This window comes from Clavelina lepadiformis, chromosome 3, assembly GCF_947623445.1.
Source record: "Clavelina lepadiformis chromosome 3, kaClaLepa1.1, whole genome shotgun sequence".
Taxonomy (NCBI): Eukaryota; Metazoa; Chordata; class Ascidiacea; order Aplousobranchia; family Clavelinidae; genus Clavelina; species Clavelina lepadiformis.
Genome location: NC_135242.1, coordinates 17,210,121 through 17,226,234, shown reverse-complemented (window position 1 = coordinate 17,226,234; position 16,114 = coordinate 17,210,121). Strand labels below are relative to the sequence as shown.

At 34.0% G+C, this 16,114-nt stretch overlaps 2 protein-coding genes across 2 annotated transcripts; one reads left to right on the top strand and one right to left on the bottom strand.

Moving 5' to 3' along the window:
- Nucleotides 1-3,414: 3,414 nt before the first annotated feature.
- Nucleotides 3,415-6,988, bottom strand: LOC143448990 (transmembrane protein 180-like). The gene is made up of 9 exons (XM_076948994.1): nt 6,749-6,988; nt 6,307-6,627; nt 6,091-6,215; nt 5,814-5,985; nt 5,615-5,737; nt 5,311-5,465; nt 5,017-5,100; nt 4,758-4,853; nt 3,415-4,615 (listed from the first exon to the last, which is right to left on the bottom strand). The coding sequence occupies exons 1-9, from the start codon at nt 6,890-6,892 to the stop codon at nt 4,405-4,407; spliced, it is 1,431 nt and encodes a 476-aa protein (XP_076805109.1). The 5' UTR covers nt 6,893-6,988; the 3' UTR covers nt 3,415-4,404.
- A 1,735-nt stretch (nt 6,989-8,723) lies between these two features.
- LOC143448991 (transmembrane protein 180-like) lies at nt 8,724-16,047 on the top strand. Its single transcript, XM_076948995.1, has 9 exons — nt 8,724-8,911; nt 9,075-9,395; nt 9,609-9,733; nt 9,834-10,005; nt 10,100-10,222; nt 10,374-10,528; nt 11,843-11,926; nt 14,822-14,917; nt 15,124-16,047. Exons 1-9 carry the CDS (start codon nt 8,771-8,773, stop codon nt 15,320-15,322), a joined length of 1,416 nt encoding a protein of 471 aa, XP_076805110.1. The 5' UTR covers nt 8,724-8,770; the 3' UTR covers nt 15,323-16,047.
- Nucleotides 16,048-16,114: the final 67 nt, after the last annotated feature.

The following is a 16,114-nucleotide window of genomic DNA, read 5'->3' as shown; positions in this document are numbered from 1 at the left end:
ATAATCTTCCTCGCGGCACATCCCTAGTATCCAGTGATGCATACCATCGGATCCTCATGGCGAAACTTGAAAATTTCTAGCTGGTAGAAATGTCGGAAATACTGTAGCAAAAAAAATGGAAGGGCCTTGCAGAGACCAACTTAATTAGGACCATATTAACACCATAGAAAATACATATACGTAGCCTATATGTACTGTATTATCTATATTAACGTAATGTCAAGTGTAGCATTTTAAACAGATTCATAGCTTTTAAGCAGAGGTGGGCAGTCGGTATTTTGAAAGTACCGTCGGAAACGGTACCGTTACTTGGCAAAAACTTTACCGACGGTTTCGGTATTCGGTACTATTTTATAAAAGTAGTTCGGTACTTTGTCGGTAGGCTACTTGATACCGGTACTTTTAGTGTAAAAGATGCTGCTGCAAATGCAATGTTTGCCGCTATTATGCCCCCGATAAAGTTACTCCAGATCAAAAACATATGTGACGTTAATCGCTTGCAATTTTACTTAACATATCTAGATTAAACAAGATCAACAGATGCTAAAATTGATATTAAAGATTAATTAACATGCATTTTTGAAAACATAGGCCTACTTGTTAAAACTTTGAAACAATTACGTGAAAAGTACAGGGACCAACTGGAATTTCTTGAAAAAGGTAATTCGGCACTTTTTTTGAAATGTACCGACGGTACCGGTATCTGTACTGAAAAAGTACCGCGGTCCAGTTGTGCTAATTGTCATAATTAGCCCTTAATCCTACGGCATTCTCTTGCAGATCTGATGATAGTATAATGTTATTTAGTGTTCTATTTCGTGTGTTTAACAATAAACGCTGTAGTACAAATGACGTAATTCGGAAGTAATCAAAACTGGGTCGTGTATACTAAACACGGCCAAAATATAGTACAGCGCTTGTTGTTAAACACACGAAATAGGACACTAATCACATTATAATATAGTAATAGGAGTCTGTAGTTTGCAGTCTACCGAATGGAACTTTATTCTGTGCTCTGCAAACAGTAACCGTTTCGTTGAGAACCAATAATAAATAATTATTCAAGACATTAACAGTTTGGTTATGGTACTGTGATGCTTAACTGACTATCAGGGGTTAATGAATGCGCTATCAATGGAGTTAGATTTGCGACCAATCGATCTAGCAATAATTAACAACAGTAGGCTACACAAACCCGACAATACGCCTAGTTAGCAAAGAGTAATTCGCTACTATAGGACCAAGGTAGGCCTACTGCCCACCTATGCAGTCAAGTTAAAAAATATTCATATAATTTTGGTTTTGGACATGGTTTGAACATTTTACTTGACATTTCTAGATTAAAAAAACAACAGATACTAAAATTAGTATTAAAGACTAATTAACATGCATTTTTGAAAACATACCTGTTAAAATTTTGAAATAATCACTTGAAAAGTACCGAGTACCGGGATCGACTAAAATTCCTTAAAAAAAGTAATTCGGTACAGAGATTCGGTACTTTTTTTTAAGTACCGACTGTATCGGTATCGGTACTGAAAAAGTACCGATAATTCGGTACTATAGTACCGCGGGACTGCCCACCTATGATAGCGGCAAACATTGCATTTGCAGCAGCATCTTTTACACAAAAAGTAACGGTAACGAGTACCGACAAAGTACCGAACTACTTTTGTAAAATAGTACCGAATACCAGAACCGTCGGTACATTTTTTGCAAAGTACCGGTACCGTTACCAACGGTACTTTCAAAATACAGACTGCCCACCTCTGTTGTGATCACACTCCAGTATGAGGTAGCCCCAAGAATACTTAAGCTACGTGCCAAATTGCAGAAAGCTCAAAGCTTGAGTTTTAGACTAACTTCACTACGTAAAAAAAACAAAATTATTTGCTGCTTTCTTGGATTAGTTCGAATATCAATAATATTTACTATCCGGATAACGCATATTTCTGTTTTAGCTAACCGGTTAATAAACGCTAAGCACAAAGCAACCTTTTTATCCTAATTTCTAGTAAAACATAATGTGTGGATTGTAAAATCGTTTAAGTGTGACGCAGTTTTTCATGAATAAACAAATATATGTCCAAATTTTCACAAATTCTTAATGATTAATTATTTAGCATTTTTGTTTTATTATTATTTATTTTTAAACTTAGGGAATTCAGAAGCGTGCAATCGATCTCAAACAACTTTCTTTGGAAAACCGCCCAGTCCTCACCTTGCAATGCATCAAAGTGTTAATGCCTTGAGGATAACTTATGTAATTCTACTTGCCCATTTTGATGGATTTGTGTATTGTTTGTGACATAATACAACAAATTCTTTCAACATCTAACGTTTTGTAGAAAATAGAGAACAAAGAGCTGCGAACTAGGTTTTAAATTAAGTTCAGCTTGGAGCCAAACACCAATTCTGTTCTGCTAGACTGCCCGTTTCTGAAAACAGAAGAGTTCAAAATTTGTTAAAAAGGCATAAAAACGCACTGTCAACGTTAAGCATTTGTTATCCGATAAACCGACCAAATTTTATCTGGATATCAGATACCTAAAATCGCCTCGGTTAACCGACATCCAGATAGTTCAACCCTACTCGTTTCACCTTCATTACTTCGAATTTATGAAAAATCTGAAGATCGCCCTCGCTACCACACATTTTGGTTCTTTCCCGGCTTCACTCAGATCTAATTTGCATTCCTAATTTTCTTTGTAAACAAGGAATTACTTTTCTTTGTTGATGAAAAAAATGTAATGTATTCGACAAATTCTTTTATCATTTTACGCAGCACAAACTCAAACCGTCCATATTTCGTTTTGCTTATAGATTTACATATTCTTCCGTATTTGTTGGACGATAATTTACATAGGCCTACAAATGTCGAAAAAATTAATTATCAAAAACCAGTGACCAAACATGCAATTCTCCGCAATTATGCCATGTACTGGCAAAAGTGCGCAGGAAAATTGGTATAACCTATTACGTGTGAATAAAGAACAAAACGAACCTTTGCAGATATATTTACGAATATTTGGTTTGGGACTTAATTGCCAGATGTGGGTAGTACCGAATTGCTGCACCGTGGTATATTTTCAGTACGGAATTGCTTTCCAACAAATATAAGTCAGTGCCGGTACTAATAAAATAATTACTTCAAGGTTCTGAGAAGTTTTTTTTTTTTAAACTTTATTTTAGTTAAAATCTAGTGCCAATTTTAACGTTTTTCGTTCTTATTTATTCTAAAAATCGCAAAGAGTGAGTTCACATTTCATTTGATCTGAAATAACCTTTAGCGGGGTCATGATATCGGCAAAACTTGCTCTTGCAACAGGATCCGTTGTACAAAAAGTACCGGTTTCGGATTGTCGGTACATTTTTAGCCAAGCAACGGTACCGTTTCCGACGGTGATTTCAAAGTACCGATTGCCCACCTTGTTTATTACAGGTTAAAAACAAAAGCAGGAACTTACATTCGAAGAGATACGGTAAGCATAATATATTCAATCTTACTTAGATACTTGGGGGTAAGCAAGAACAACACCAGATTTAGTAGATTTTCGTCAACAGTATGCGGCACACTAAGCCTTGTTAGGGCATCGAAAATTGGGATCGTAAACAAGAAGTAAATTCCCATAGCGACATCATAAATATACAGTTGCTTGCTACTTTGTCAATGCCTTTACAGTCGTAAACAGTGTACTGCATAACGTATTAAATTTTCTCATTGGAAATGCATAGATTGTATGGATACCCAGTAAATGGGTATTAATTAATTCGCAAACGTATTCAGCAATTCAATTATTTATTTGGAAAATTCATGTTGTTGTACTACTTAAATTGTAGAAATCTGGGGCGTAACACGAATAGTACAATGTAAGATTACACTGTGCAAATGTTGAATCAGGTAAAAATCAATTATTCTCTTTATGATACATGTACAATTTAACAATCACATATTGTCATACGTATGTATGCCACTGAATTATGAAACAAGGAACTTTTTTAATAAACATACGATAAGTAGTTCTTCTCCAAAATTACGATAAACTTCTCGACAACAATATGAATTAACATGGTAATAGAATAAACAGAAAAAAATTCAAGATTAAGCAAACAACTGTACTCTCACGTAATCGCCTGAAATGGTTGGACCTTATGATTCCTCAATACTCGATCTGGATATAGGTGAATCCTTTTGACCAAAATATTTCATGTGCCATTCCGTTATGTTAAAACCATTTCTGCATAACTATGGTCCATGCACTTTGACTTAAACGGGCAATTACTGAACTAGTCACTGTAGGAAGCGATGTACATTTTATATGAACTGTATGTTCTGGATTAGACATGGAATAATATCACCTAACATGCAAAGCACTAATATTCGGAGTAGATCTAAATTAGACATCAGGCCTCTGTGTATTTAGCTTCAGTTTTGTGGGTGTTTCGTAAATTATAAAACCTCCAAACTACTATTTGAAGAACTGACAACACAATAGGTAAAAGACATAACAGTTTAAACATTACATCATGAAGCTTAGCAAGTTCAAATGGATCCGGGTTTGGTTCATCTTCGGTCCAATTTGATCCATACTGTTTAAGGTGGTCATAACCATAGCTATTAAATATACCAAAATGTGTTAAAGTACTTTTTTGAAGTTATATGGAAAGAAACCGTTTTATAAGTTGATATATTAACCTCAACCAACAGAAAAGTCGTATTGAACCAGATCTGGTGTAAAACATAAGTAACCAAGCACCTGTTAAGTACTGCTACTACCAACATGGGGGCAAGAGAATTAGCTGGTTTTGTGATGAGTGCGTTTGTGCCAAACACCATAGATGACTGTGGAAATCTGTTGTGTAAATTTTCACACGAGGAAATGTTTAAACAAATAAATTAATCGACAAATAAAAATGTTTTTATCAGATTAGAGAAAGAAAACTTTTATGTGATTTGTTTATTTAATACTACTTTAAGTGTAAGGTAAGTTTTCCTATACTGCATATATTACTTACTTCCTGTTATTAATCTTAATGTCTTCATCAATAATGTCTGATAGAAGAATGTTGAACAAACTAAACATCGCTGATGGAATGCACCTGAAAAAACTTGCGTCAACAATGCTCTGAAACGATCTCAGACAATGGTTTATGTGCTCTCAGAAATATCCATTCATATTATCTCCACAAATCACAAAATTTGCGTAAGTAAATTGAGTTGTGCGATAAAGATGCTTATGAACTAAAACTGAGTGTTGAGAGTTTAAGAGGTTTGTTGATTGCAATAGAAAGAAAACAAAATATTCTTACATATCTAAAACAAAAAAGCATGCAATACTCCAGGTAATTGTTGGACCAATCATGTACACAGTAGAAGCAGCAAGGATTTGTATGATAAACGAACACATTACAACCCTGTAGGCACCAAGCTTACGGATAACTTGACCCCCAAGTAAAACGAACAACTGAAATTGAAACAAAGTAAATTGTATCAGTATACTGTCTTTTATAAACCAGTTTGCAGTGTGAGTAACTGCATGTAAAATAGCTCACAGTCAGATCAACAAATATAAAACTGCATTGGAGCTTAAATAATTATATCATAAAACACCACCTGAGGCAACATGTAGGAAGAGCCAAATACAATGCTTCTTGCTATGGAGGGCAACGCATTTTTTGGTATTAAATGGCTGCCAAAAATCAACAAAAAGTTGGAACAAAATGTGGTATGGAAAACCTGGAAAAACAAACGTTATTTAAACTTTTGAATAAAGATCAATGTTTTCCCATGTCTGAAATATGAACTTTTTAACCTGAAAAAAATTCATGAACACGAAAGCTAAAAAATTTCGATTTTGTAATATTTGCTTTGTGATTAAGATTGCCCCACTAGCACTGATTCTACCATCATTTGGTGATAACAAGGTTTCAGTGGAAGACACATCACCTGCTTCATATTTTGTATGGACATTAGCACCTGAAAATCTGAATAAAAACAAAAGTGAGCAATTTGTAATTTATAATAAAAAAAATTAAAATATTATGTACATAGCAATTATTATAACAACATTACTTAAACTATACACTTACCTCAGAAAGATACAAGCTGCAATAGCAATTGCTACACAATACAACTGAAGACTGAAAAAATCCTCCATGTTGTTTGAAATAAGATTTGAAAACAACACACTGCTAGTTCCAAGTAAAGATGCAACCTATACATACATTGCAACAGGAGAATAATATAATAGACATTACTTTTATGTCGAATCAGCAGTGGAGCCCGGGCTCACAGCAGATATTTACCTGCTGATACTTGACAAGTTGAAGTCTATCCTCATGTTTAGTAGATATTTCTGCGGATAAAGCACATTGAGCTAACAGAACAAAGGTAAGTAAGGAGTCGTATGCACACAGGGTAAACATAAGATGTAATCCAATTATCCAATTATTTGTCGGTTTGGTGTAGTCTGCCCATTGAAACCAAGGCAGTAAAAATGTGAGTGCCCAAATGGGTGCACCATAGTAAATCGCTTTTTTACGACTTCTGAATAAAGACCAGTTTGAGTTGTCTTGTAAATAACCGAATAGAGGATCATTTATGGCATTCCATATCATGTAGACAACCTAAAGATACAAGGTTATTATCTAAAGCAGATCATTTATTTGTATCACTTTAAATGCATGCCAAAAAAATAAGCATACAATACAAAATTTCTTTGGAGAAAAGGAGTGTAGTTGTGCTTACCTGCGACCATTGAAACCAAGCTGGACTCAGTCCATACTTTTCTAAAAACAATTTCACATAATAAAAGAAAAATACAGAATTCATCGAACTTGCAGCCAAAGTTGTAGCAGCATACGCCACAGCATTTCGATTTAAAGACATCATTATTTAAAACAACTAAAACATCTAAGGCAAATTTCAGAAAATCAACACCATCTGTAAACAAAGACTAACATGAAAAAATGGCAATAAACTAAAATGTCAGTATTTTATGTATATAAGTGTACATTGTACAGGTAGAGTCAGTAGGGATAAGATTCAACTTGCTTTTAGTTTTATTACCTGTGACCTACAAGTTTATATCAATTACAAATTTAGAATACACATAAATTGATAGCAAAATCCACTATTGCATTTTTTTCAAATCAACCGCAAAGCAAACCCTAACTTTAATAGTTATACCTGTATATGTAAAATACCTAATTTGGTAAAATTACACTAAGGTGGTTGCCTTCATAGATTGAAAAAACCAAACCACATTGAAAACACTTTGTTTAAAACTAAGAATAGCATATTAGTTATAACAATGCTCTTCTGTTGTATGACCTTTTTAATTAACTTTATTTAACATAAACAACTCTTTGAATAAAAGTTGGATAGTGAAAGATCCCTTGTTACTGATAACAAACATGTTAAATAGATGTAAAATCATGATAAAACTTGCAGCTTTTAGAACACGAATAAAGGAAACATCACTATCCAAACAGGAAGTTTGGCAGCACTACTATAAATGACTATTTTAGCTGTACAAGTTGCAAGTAAATTTTCTTGGGCCCAAGTATCTGAGTATAGAAATGACTTCTGTTTCATAAAATGTAAATTGCAACCAAATAATCAGAATAGCTAGTAAGATAAGATAGTGAATTGCAGTAGATATATAAATTCCAAACTACCAGTATTTAAGCAACAATTTTTAATTGGGTACTGCAGTTAGGCCAGCATAACAATTTCTTAACTGTTTCTGAGTTTTGCATCTATTTGCATGTGAACAAATGATTAAAAACAGGTATGATACGAAGTGTAGACCAGTCAAAAAGGAAAACATGGTGAGCCCGAAAGTTTTCAAATTTCATTGTTTAAACTATTTTATTTCAACAGTGTAAATGTTTCAATGTGCAGTTAATTTGCAACCACTTTATCCAATGAACAAAGTACAGAGCTGAAGAAAAGAAGTACAATTCTAAATAACTTTATTGATTATGCATCATGGTGATGTAATTGTTATAAAAACACTGTAATTGTATATTAGTGAGTGTTTGAACAATTTTTTTAAATTTAAAATTTATCTACAAATATCAGTGATTTCAATGACAACGCACCCAACAGGTCGAGGCTTTACGAAACAAAATTAACTCATTGAACAGATGTTATTAAAATGAAAATCATATATGCGCATTCATTGAGAGAAGATTTGAACAGTAGATTTAATACATAAATACTATTTAATACAAAAAAAATAAATTGTTTTAGCATTTCAATCATCTCAGCATAATTTTCATTACTTAGTTGGGAATATTCATTTTACTTTATTACATTTTTTAATTTTATAATTTGGACATTTGCAGTATTTGATGCAGCTCAACCTTATTTTTGATCACGTGTGTGTCAAATACAGAGAACAGATTTAAATTGCAAACATTCCGACCTCCTATGTGAGTTTGTCAATTTATAACAAGAGCCATTCCTTAATATACTTAACAAATTTATCAGCACTATAAAGAAATGTATAGAATGTAACCTCATACTTCCACCATCAGCTTTGTAGATCATACTTCCTGTAGCATTTTATTAACATTCCTGTTAATTAATAATGTGTGACTGAATGCGGTATTTAAAGGGGCTTTCTGTCATATTTGCAAATGTTCTGACTTTAAGAATTGATAATCTGGCAGAGTTTTTAATTTATAGGTGTAGATTAGTTTGCATAAATACTATATGACTTTTTGTTTAGAAAGAGTTAGTAACAGTTAAATTTCTTGAATAATGCCTTTAAATCAGAATGCTATTGCGTATGCAGCAACAACATTAGCTGCCACTGCAATGAACTCTGTTTTCATTTTTTACTATGTAAAGCTTTTTTTGGAAAAATATGGTCTGGATCCAGCTTGGTTTAATTTTTCCCAAGTAAGCATGATTGCATTTGATTTTACCATTGTACAAATTAACAATTTTATTTTGTTTATTTACAAATGCGTTTTATTCACATAGTGCCTATTATCTTGTTATAACACCGGCTACGTTATTCCTTGGTACTTACAGTATGAAATACATTTATATATATGCATAGGTTGTCTACATGATATGGAATTCCATAAATGATCCTCTCTTCGGGTATTTACAAGACAACTCAAACTGGTCTTTATTCAGAAGTCGTAAAAAAGCTATCTATTACGGTGCCCCTGTTTGGGTTGTCACTTTCTTGTTGCCTTTTTTTCCATGGGCTGACTATACAAAAGTAGAAAACAACTGGATTATCGGAGCACATCTCACAGTGTCATTGTGTGCCTATGATTCTTTGTATACCTATGTTTGCCTTGCTAATTGTTCCTTATTCGTAGAAATATCCACCAAGCTTAAGGATAAGCTGCAACTTATCAAATACCAGCAGGTACGCAAGGGTATATATTGAAAGGTTTCGAAGTTTAAACAGTTTTTAAAATTTTGATGGTGGCGATTACTGGAATTTCATGTATTTAACAAATATCTAAACTCAACTTATCAAACTCTGCTCCGAGTGATGATATTTTCCTCAAAATATCTCAAACCATGCCTCGTATTCAATAGCAATTTAAAGTAACATTTAACTTTACTTTTATAACAGGTTGCATCGCTGATTGGTACAAGCAGTGTTTTGTTTTCAAGCTTGGTATCTAATAACATGGAGAATTTCTTCAACCTACAATTATATTGCGTAGCAATAGCAATAATATCTTGTATTTGCTTAAGGTAAACGGTGACGGTCTATGTTACAACTATTGTTGAATAAGTAACTAGGCCTTTGCACATTTTGTGTATTTTTTAAATATTATGTTATGCTTTTACACAGATACTCAGGTGCCAAAGTTCATACAATGTATGAAAATAAGGATGTATCATCCGGTCGAAAACTGCTGCCTACAAGTGATGTGGGAATGAGTGTTAAAGGGGCAATCTTGATCACAAAGCAAATACTGACCAATCAAAATTTTTTAGTTTTTGTATGCATGAACTTCCTCCAGGTAATCAAATAGTTTGAGTCCATATTTACAGGTAAACTTCTTAAAACAGGAAAATTATGTACCATTTAGTAATACCCACTATCACTTTTACTAGATCTTCCATATCACTTTTTCCTCAAACTTCCTACTAATTTTTGCTGGTCATTTGATACCAGAAAATGCACTGCCTCCTACTGCAAGAAGCTTGGTCTTTGGTTCTTGCTACATGTTACCTCAGGTCATTGTTATCAACATTATCACCAACCCAAAATAGAGTGAAAATGTTAACATATATTTTTTGTCCTACCTGCAAAAGTTGCTTGATCTTAAACTAGCATTAAATCTTTTTTCAAAATCAACGCAAAGGCCAGAGATACATTTTTTAACAGCTATGCCTTATTTTTGGAGGAAGTGTGATTGGAAAAGTTGGTGCATACAGAATTTTGTTATGCACATTTATGATACAATTCATTGCTGGTGTCCTCGTCTTTATCATTGGTCCTACTGTTTACTGGAGTATTATTTTGTTCTTTGTTTTGGACAAGTAAGAAAATTTGATATTAGAACAACCACAATTTCTAAGTAGTGCCCAAAATGACCAAGTGTAGCAATTGATGCATAACACAGTCTGGAATTTGTTTTTTTGTGGCCAGAAAAATTATTCCTTTAAATGGTTTTTACTGTCATTTGATGCATGCTACTTCCAAAGTAAAATTAGTAATTACTGAACACCAACCATTTGATATTTCATTTAAAAAGAGGGTAAACAATTAAAAATGCAATATATCAGGCATAAATCAAAATGAGTAACGTTTAATGGTGAAAATACACACTGTTATTTGCAAAATAATAACTGCAACAGCTCATGAAAATTAGTAGTTTGTAGTTTACATTCAATCAATGCATTACAGACAAAGTTTTATGGCACACTTACCACATGTTCTGTGGTCTGGCAGGTGTTAAACGAATACACTGTTCGTTGACAGCAATTTAAGCTCGCACATGTTTTACGCAATTTTACGGATATTCGTCAATTTTGATGAGGTGTCTTCCTATGGCTGTATTTTTCCACTATTTTAATTTGGTGTTTTCCCAATCAGATGTAGGATCCGATGATTGACTTGCAAATATGTCTCCGAACAAACTTATCTATTGTTCAGTGCAAGTACACGGTAAAACATGTGATAGTGTTCACAACCATTACAGGCTGTGTCCTAGCCATAGATTGATCAATGACTCTAACCACATCTTTTCTTTCACTGATAAAATAATTTCATTGTATAAAAGTAGTTTATTTGTTCCTGCCGATCTTTCTTTTAACTACATTGCTTGCAAACACGTACTAGTCTCAAATAAAATCAGGTATCTTGAAATGCTGGTCAGTAAATCAGGTCAAAGTTTAGCAGCAAAGCTGGAGTATATATTTATAATTAGTTTAATATTGGAATAAAACTCAATTACCCTCAGACAAACCAAATTGTTAAGTTGTTCTATTTACTCACATTGTAGTGACTATACACATAGTAAGCATTAATTTTGTAGACTGTATCTGTAACTGTACCTAAAATATCAATTTTCATGTGCCAACTGACACGTACATAACTACAATCGGTGCTTTTATTGTAAATCTTTAAAGTAATATAAAGCTAGAACTATTAGAAAAAGATGGTCGGCCAATTTCAACAAAAAGGATTGATATCCAGCAAAGATTCAAACAAATAAACGTATATATATATATATATCTCAAACACGAAAATTAATGCCTTGGTTGTTCCTAAAGATAATACAAATTGCTACTGATGATTTTTAAAACAAAAATAGAGCATTTTCGCCAAGCTGATGTGATTTGTCTGTTTAGGTGCCTACCAGCTGCAATGTTCAGTATATTCGGCATTTTTCAATCAGACATTATTGATGAAGACATGAAGATCAACAAGAGAAAGTAAATAGAGTTGGGTTGTCTGTCATCATAATTAAGTTGTTTCCCTGATAGCTAGGGCTATTGTGCATTTGGCACAACAGTTGTTAGGAAGTGAGGTAGGCGCGGATACAGTAGAGGTGTTGAGATGTTGCAACATCACCCTTGGGCCTTGGCAGTTAAAACAACTTTTGCGCGTACTGCTTAAAGTTCATTTTGCTCGTTAAAAACAACCATTACTTCATGTCAACGCTAACATGCACCACAACAAAGTTTCTAAAACGCTTTGATAACAAGAGGCAAGCAATTCTACCTATTACTTAGGGCAATCCTCTATCCCGTTTCTCACCTTTCTCTCTGCCCATTGCCCAGTTTTTTTCACCTGCTCTCTTTGAAATACTTGCATCTGGTTTGAGCACAGTCCAGCAGGAACTGAAACCGCGTTGGTACTATCAAAAATGCTTTGGCGGGAATGCAGTGAAAACTTTACCGCAAAAAAACGTGTCAGGTGTCTCGTGTTGACTTCTAGGCGTTGCTTTGTCATTTTGCTTTAGGAAATACTTTTCAGGAAAATCGATAAACATAATGCAATGCAATGAACACACTTCAGTGCATAGCGATACTGGAAGGCTCTACACCTTTGGGACATGGACATGTTGGGCATCAGACTTGAGCAACAACACTGTGCTGCATGAAGGTTTGCAACTGTGCTAAATTATGGCGTCACTAAAAGCGAAGTAAAACAAAAGAAATATAACCGGACACGCTACTCGATAGGTCATGACTTGCCATACGATCATCATGGATTCGTGATTATCTCATTACACTCTCATTAATTAAATAACTTTTGCTGCACTCGTTGTATATACTGATTACAATTACATCATTTTGGTATTGTCATCTTAATTACGATATTACGCATGATTGGGTAATTTAATTCTGAATTTCTGGTCTGCTGTCCATGATTGATTGACAGGTGGGGGATACTTCGACAAAAGTTTCATTTGTTTTTGTCTAATGAAAACTTCGCTCGATGGTACTAAAAGCGGTCATCTTTTTGTTTTCATTAACCATTAGCAAAAAAAAGATCAGACATGTCTAGAGCCTGTCTAATCTTTTTACTATAACAAGAAGTGTTTTAGTTGCAGTAATAAATGGGAGCGGCAATCTACATTGTTTGCGTCATTGTTACTCATGTTATCACGACTAACCTAAAAAATGACCAACACAAATAGAGAAAAACTGCTTACCGGTAAATCTCAATATTACATACAAAAATATATGTAGACTTCTCTATTCCTTGCGTTTTATTTTCTGCAAATAAGTTTTTTTACTTAAGTTCTTTGACATCACCTAAATTTCTTTAACACCTTGTATCAAAAGCTATGGCGCAATACAGGTATACATAGTCTTACACTTAAATGCGTCTGTGTGCACTAAAGCTGTGTGTGAGTTGTGATGTAACAATCGCTTTTCGGATAACATCTCCAGGCAACATTGACGAACGCATTTCATTTTTTGCAGATGTATTAACGGCTAATGAACATCGTACTCAACAAAACGTATTTCCTCCGGTAACTAACAACCCTTCCAGATTTGCATGTAGTCTTATACCTGGAGTAACTTAACAGAGAAAGCAAGCAGTGAAGTGAGCTAGGCTCAGAACAACTTAGTATTTCAAAAAAAAAACGCAAATATTTTTAGCTCACTAACTGATACCAAAGCAAGTAAACCATTGGAAAAATAAACCTGGCAAATTTCCCGTTTCTATTCTCATTTTTAAAACTTAAAACGAATGGAACAGCCCTCTTAAAAATTTTCTGGATCTGCCCCTGCAGTGATGGCATCCCAAATTCCCAATAACTGGTTGTATAAACTGTCATGAATTTGGTTACCGGTTCTCTAATTAATTATTCATTATTTGTGAACAACTTCAATTACAACTAGGTGAAAAACAATAATTGAGCAGCAGGTAGACAAAATCCTCAGTGAATAGGTAACCGAAAAAAAAGAAACATACAACAAAAATTTTCACCCACTGTGCAGCAGCAACTTATTGTGCCATAAAGTGCAATTTCATAAATGCAAAACCATACCATACAAATTCATTCACCATGCCATACCATTCAATTCATTCACACCAAAACCATTATCACAATCTTGCAGCAAAATTGTTTAAGTGTGAGAGGAAGACCCAAAAGACAGGTGGGAGGAGTATATATATTATCTACAAATGAAGCTGTCAGTCAATAACCTAACATGGTTGCGAGTAAAACCCTTGTCTCGTGGTGCTGCCAAACTAAACTTGTTACTGCTTTTGTGTCAGTGATTACCAGTAAATTCAGGGCAATGATTTTTAATCATGATAACATAACCAATCTTGACATACATGGTTCCTCCCTCCCAGTCTTATATACCCAAGTATTGGTAAACCAATAAAACTGTAAAGAGGAAGAGGAGTTTGCGAGGCCATGTCATACATTGAAATGATAAGTGCCGACATAAGGGGGTTAAGACCGAAACCCTCAACTTGCAATCATCTATGAAACATCACGAAAGAGATGTTGCTGTCACCAAACCACAAAAAAACAAACATGTTGCGAGCCCAATATGAGGATGAGCAGTTTTTAGCGGAATAAACTGTTCTTTCAAATTAATGATGTCTGTAAAAATGTCTCAACAGCTGCTTTGTGGAAACAACTTAAGCTAACAGCATGAAACTATTTTCGGTTAGTCTAGGGAACGTTTCACAAAGCATTTACAATTGTAACAACTGATTGCCAGTCGAATGCCATTATCACTGCTGTTAGAATCTTAAATCAATATTGTGAAATTATGCTATGTACAAACTTCCTTCAGTCCTAAGACTGAAGATTCTAATGCTTAATCATGTCAAGACTCAAATCTATATTTTAACAGATATCCACAGTCAGCTATGGCATTTGGAACAAATGCTCTTATCACCAAGCCAGCAAATTCTCTGGCTCCCATGTTGGTTGTAGCTGCACTTGACAGGTAAACCATGATCAGTTTTATCAAACAATCATAGCCATATTGTCCCGCAGTCTCATTTTCAGTCTTTTGCTGTCAAATGACTTATCTGATGAACGAGAAGTCATTTGACAGCAAAATAGGTTTTCATAAACCCGTATATCCAGGATCCTAAATGAAATGATTTGTTGTTTGCGTGGCGGGCAAATATGACTGTGATTTATTTCCAGATATGGATATGAACATATAAGGCAACTTGGAACAAATTGGCAGGAAAAGACTGAACCATTTGAACAGGCTAAACTTGGCAACGCAATGTTTAAACTATTATGCCTTTTGCCAACTATGTTGTCATTACTTCAGATTCTGATTTGGAAGTTTTATAAGCTTCAAAACACTTACCAGACTGATGTTAAATATACCGAATAGTAAAATCGTTTGTTTTTGTAGTAAGCACTATTACTTGCCTTAGTACTAGTAGTATGTTAAGTAACTGACAATCCTGTGGTGTAATTGTGTGAATTCATACTTTTAAGCATAACAATGGTTTATATATATTAAAATGCACTTTGGTTTATGTAAAGAACAAAAAACAAATTTTTATGCCTTGCATAAATAAAACTACCACAAAATACCATATAGGCAGGGTTGCCATCGGTCTGGACTCAAAAATCAGGACGAACAGGAAACAAAAGAAGAATACTACCTTAAACGGTGCACAACAGGAGAAGGCAATCAATGTCCCAAAAATGAAAAAACGAGATACTATTTGCATGTTCTCAATTTTTGTATCTCTTTGGCACAAAATGATATACTAAAGGTGTCAAAATGCCCAAAATAGGAACCTCTGCCCTAAAAATAAGACGAAAGTAAGGACGCAAGTGAAAATAAGGACATTTCTTAGAAAAAAGGATGGTATGGCAACCCTGCATATAGGCCTACCACAATTACAACTTACAGTTATTTAATATTACTTCTTTCATTAACTTATTAAATTCTGCTGCATGATACAAATCTATTGTATTATCTGACCAATGTTACATGTATATTATATATGTAATGTACACCTGTATACGTGCTCTAACTATTATTATATGCTTATATAAAAAATGTGATAATGTAAGCCTAACAAGCTATATAATTAATTAACATGATTGTATAGACATAGATATGGATTTTTTATTTGCAATACCTGTACTGCATTAACTTAAATATTATTAA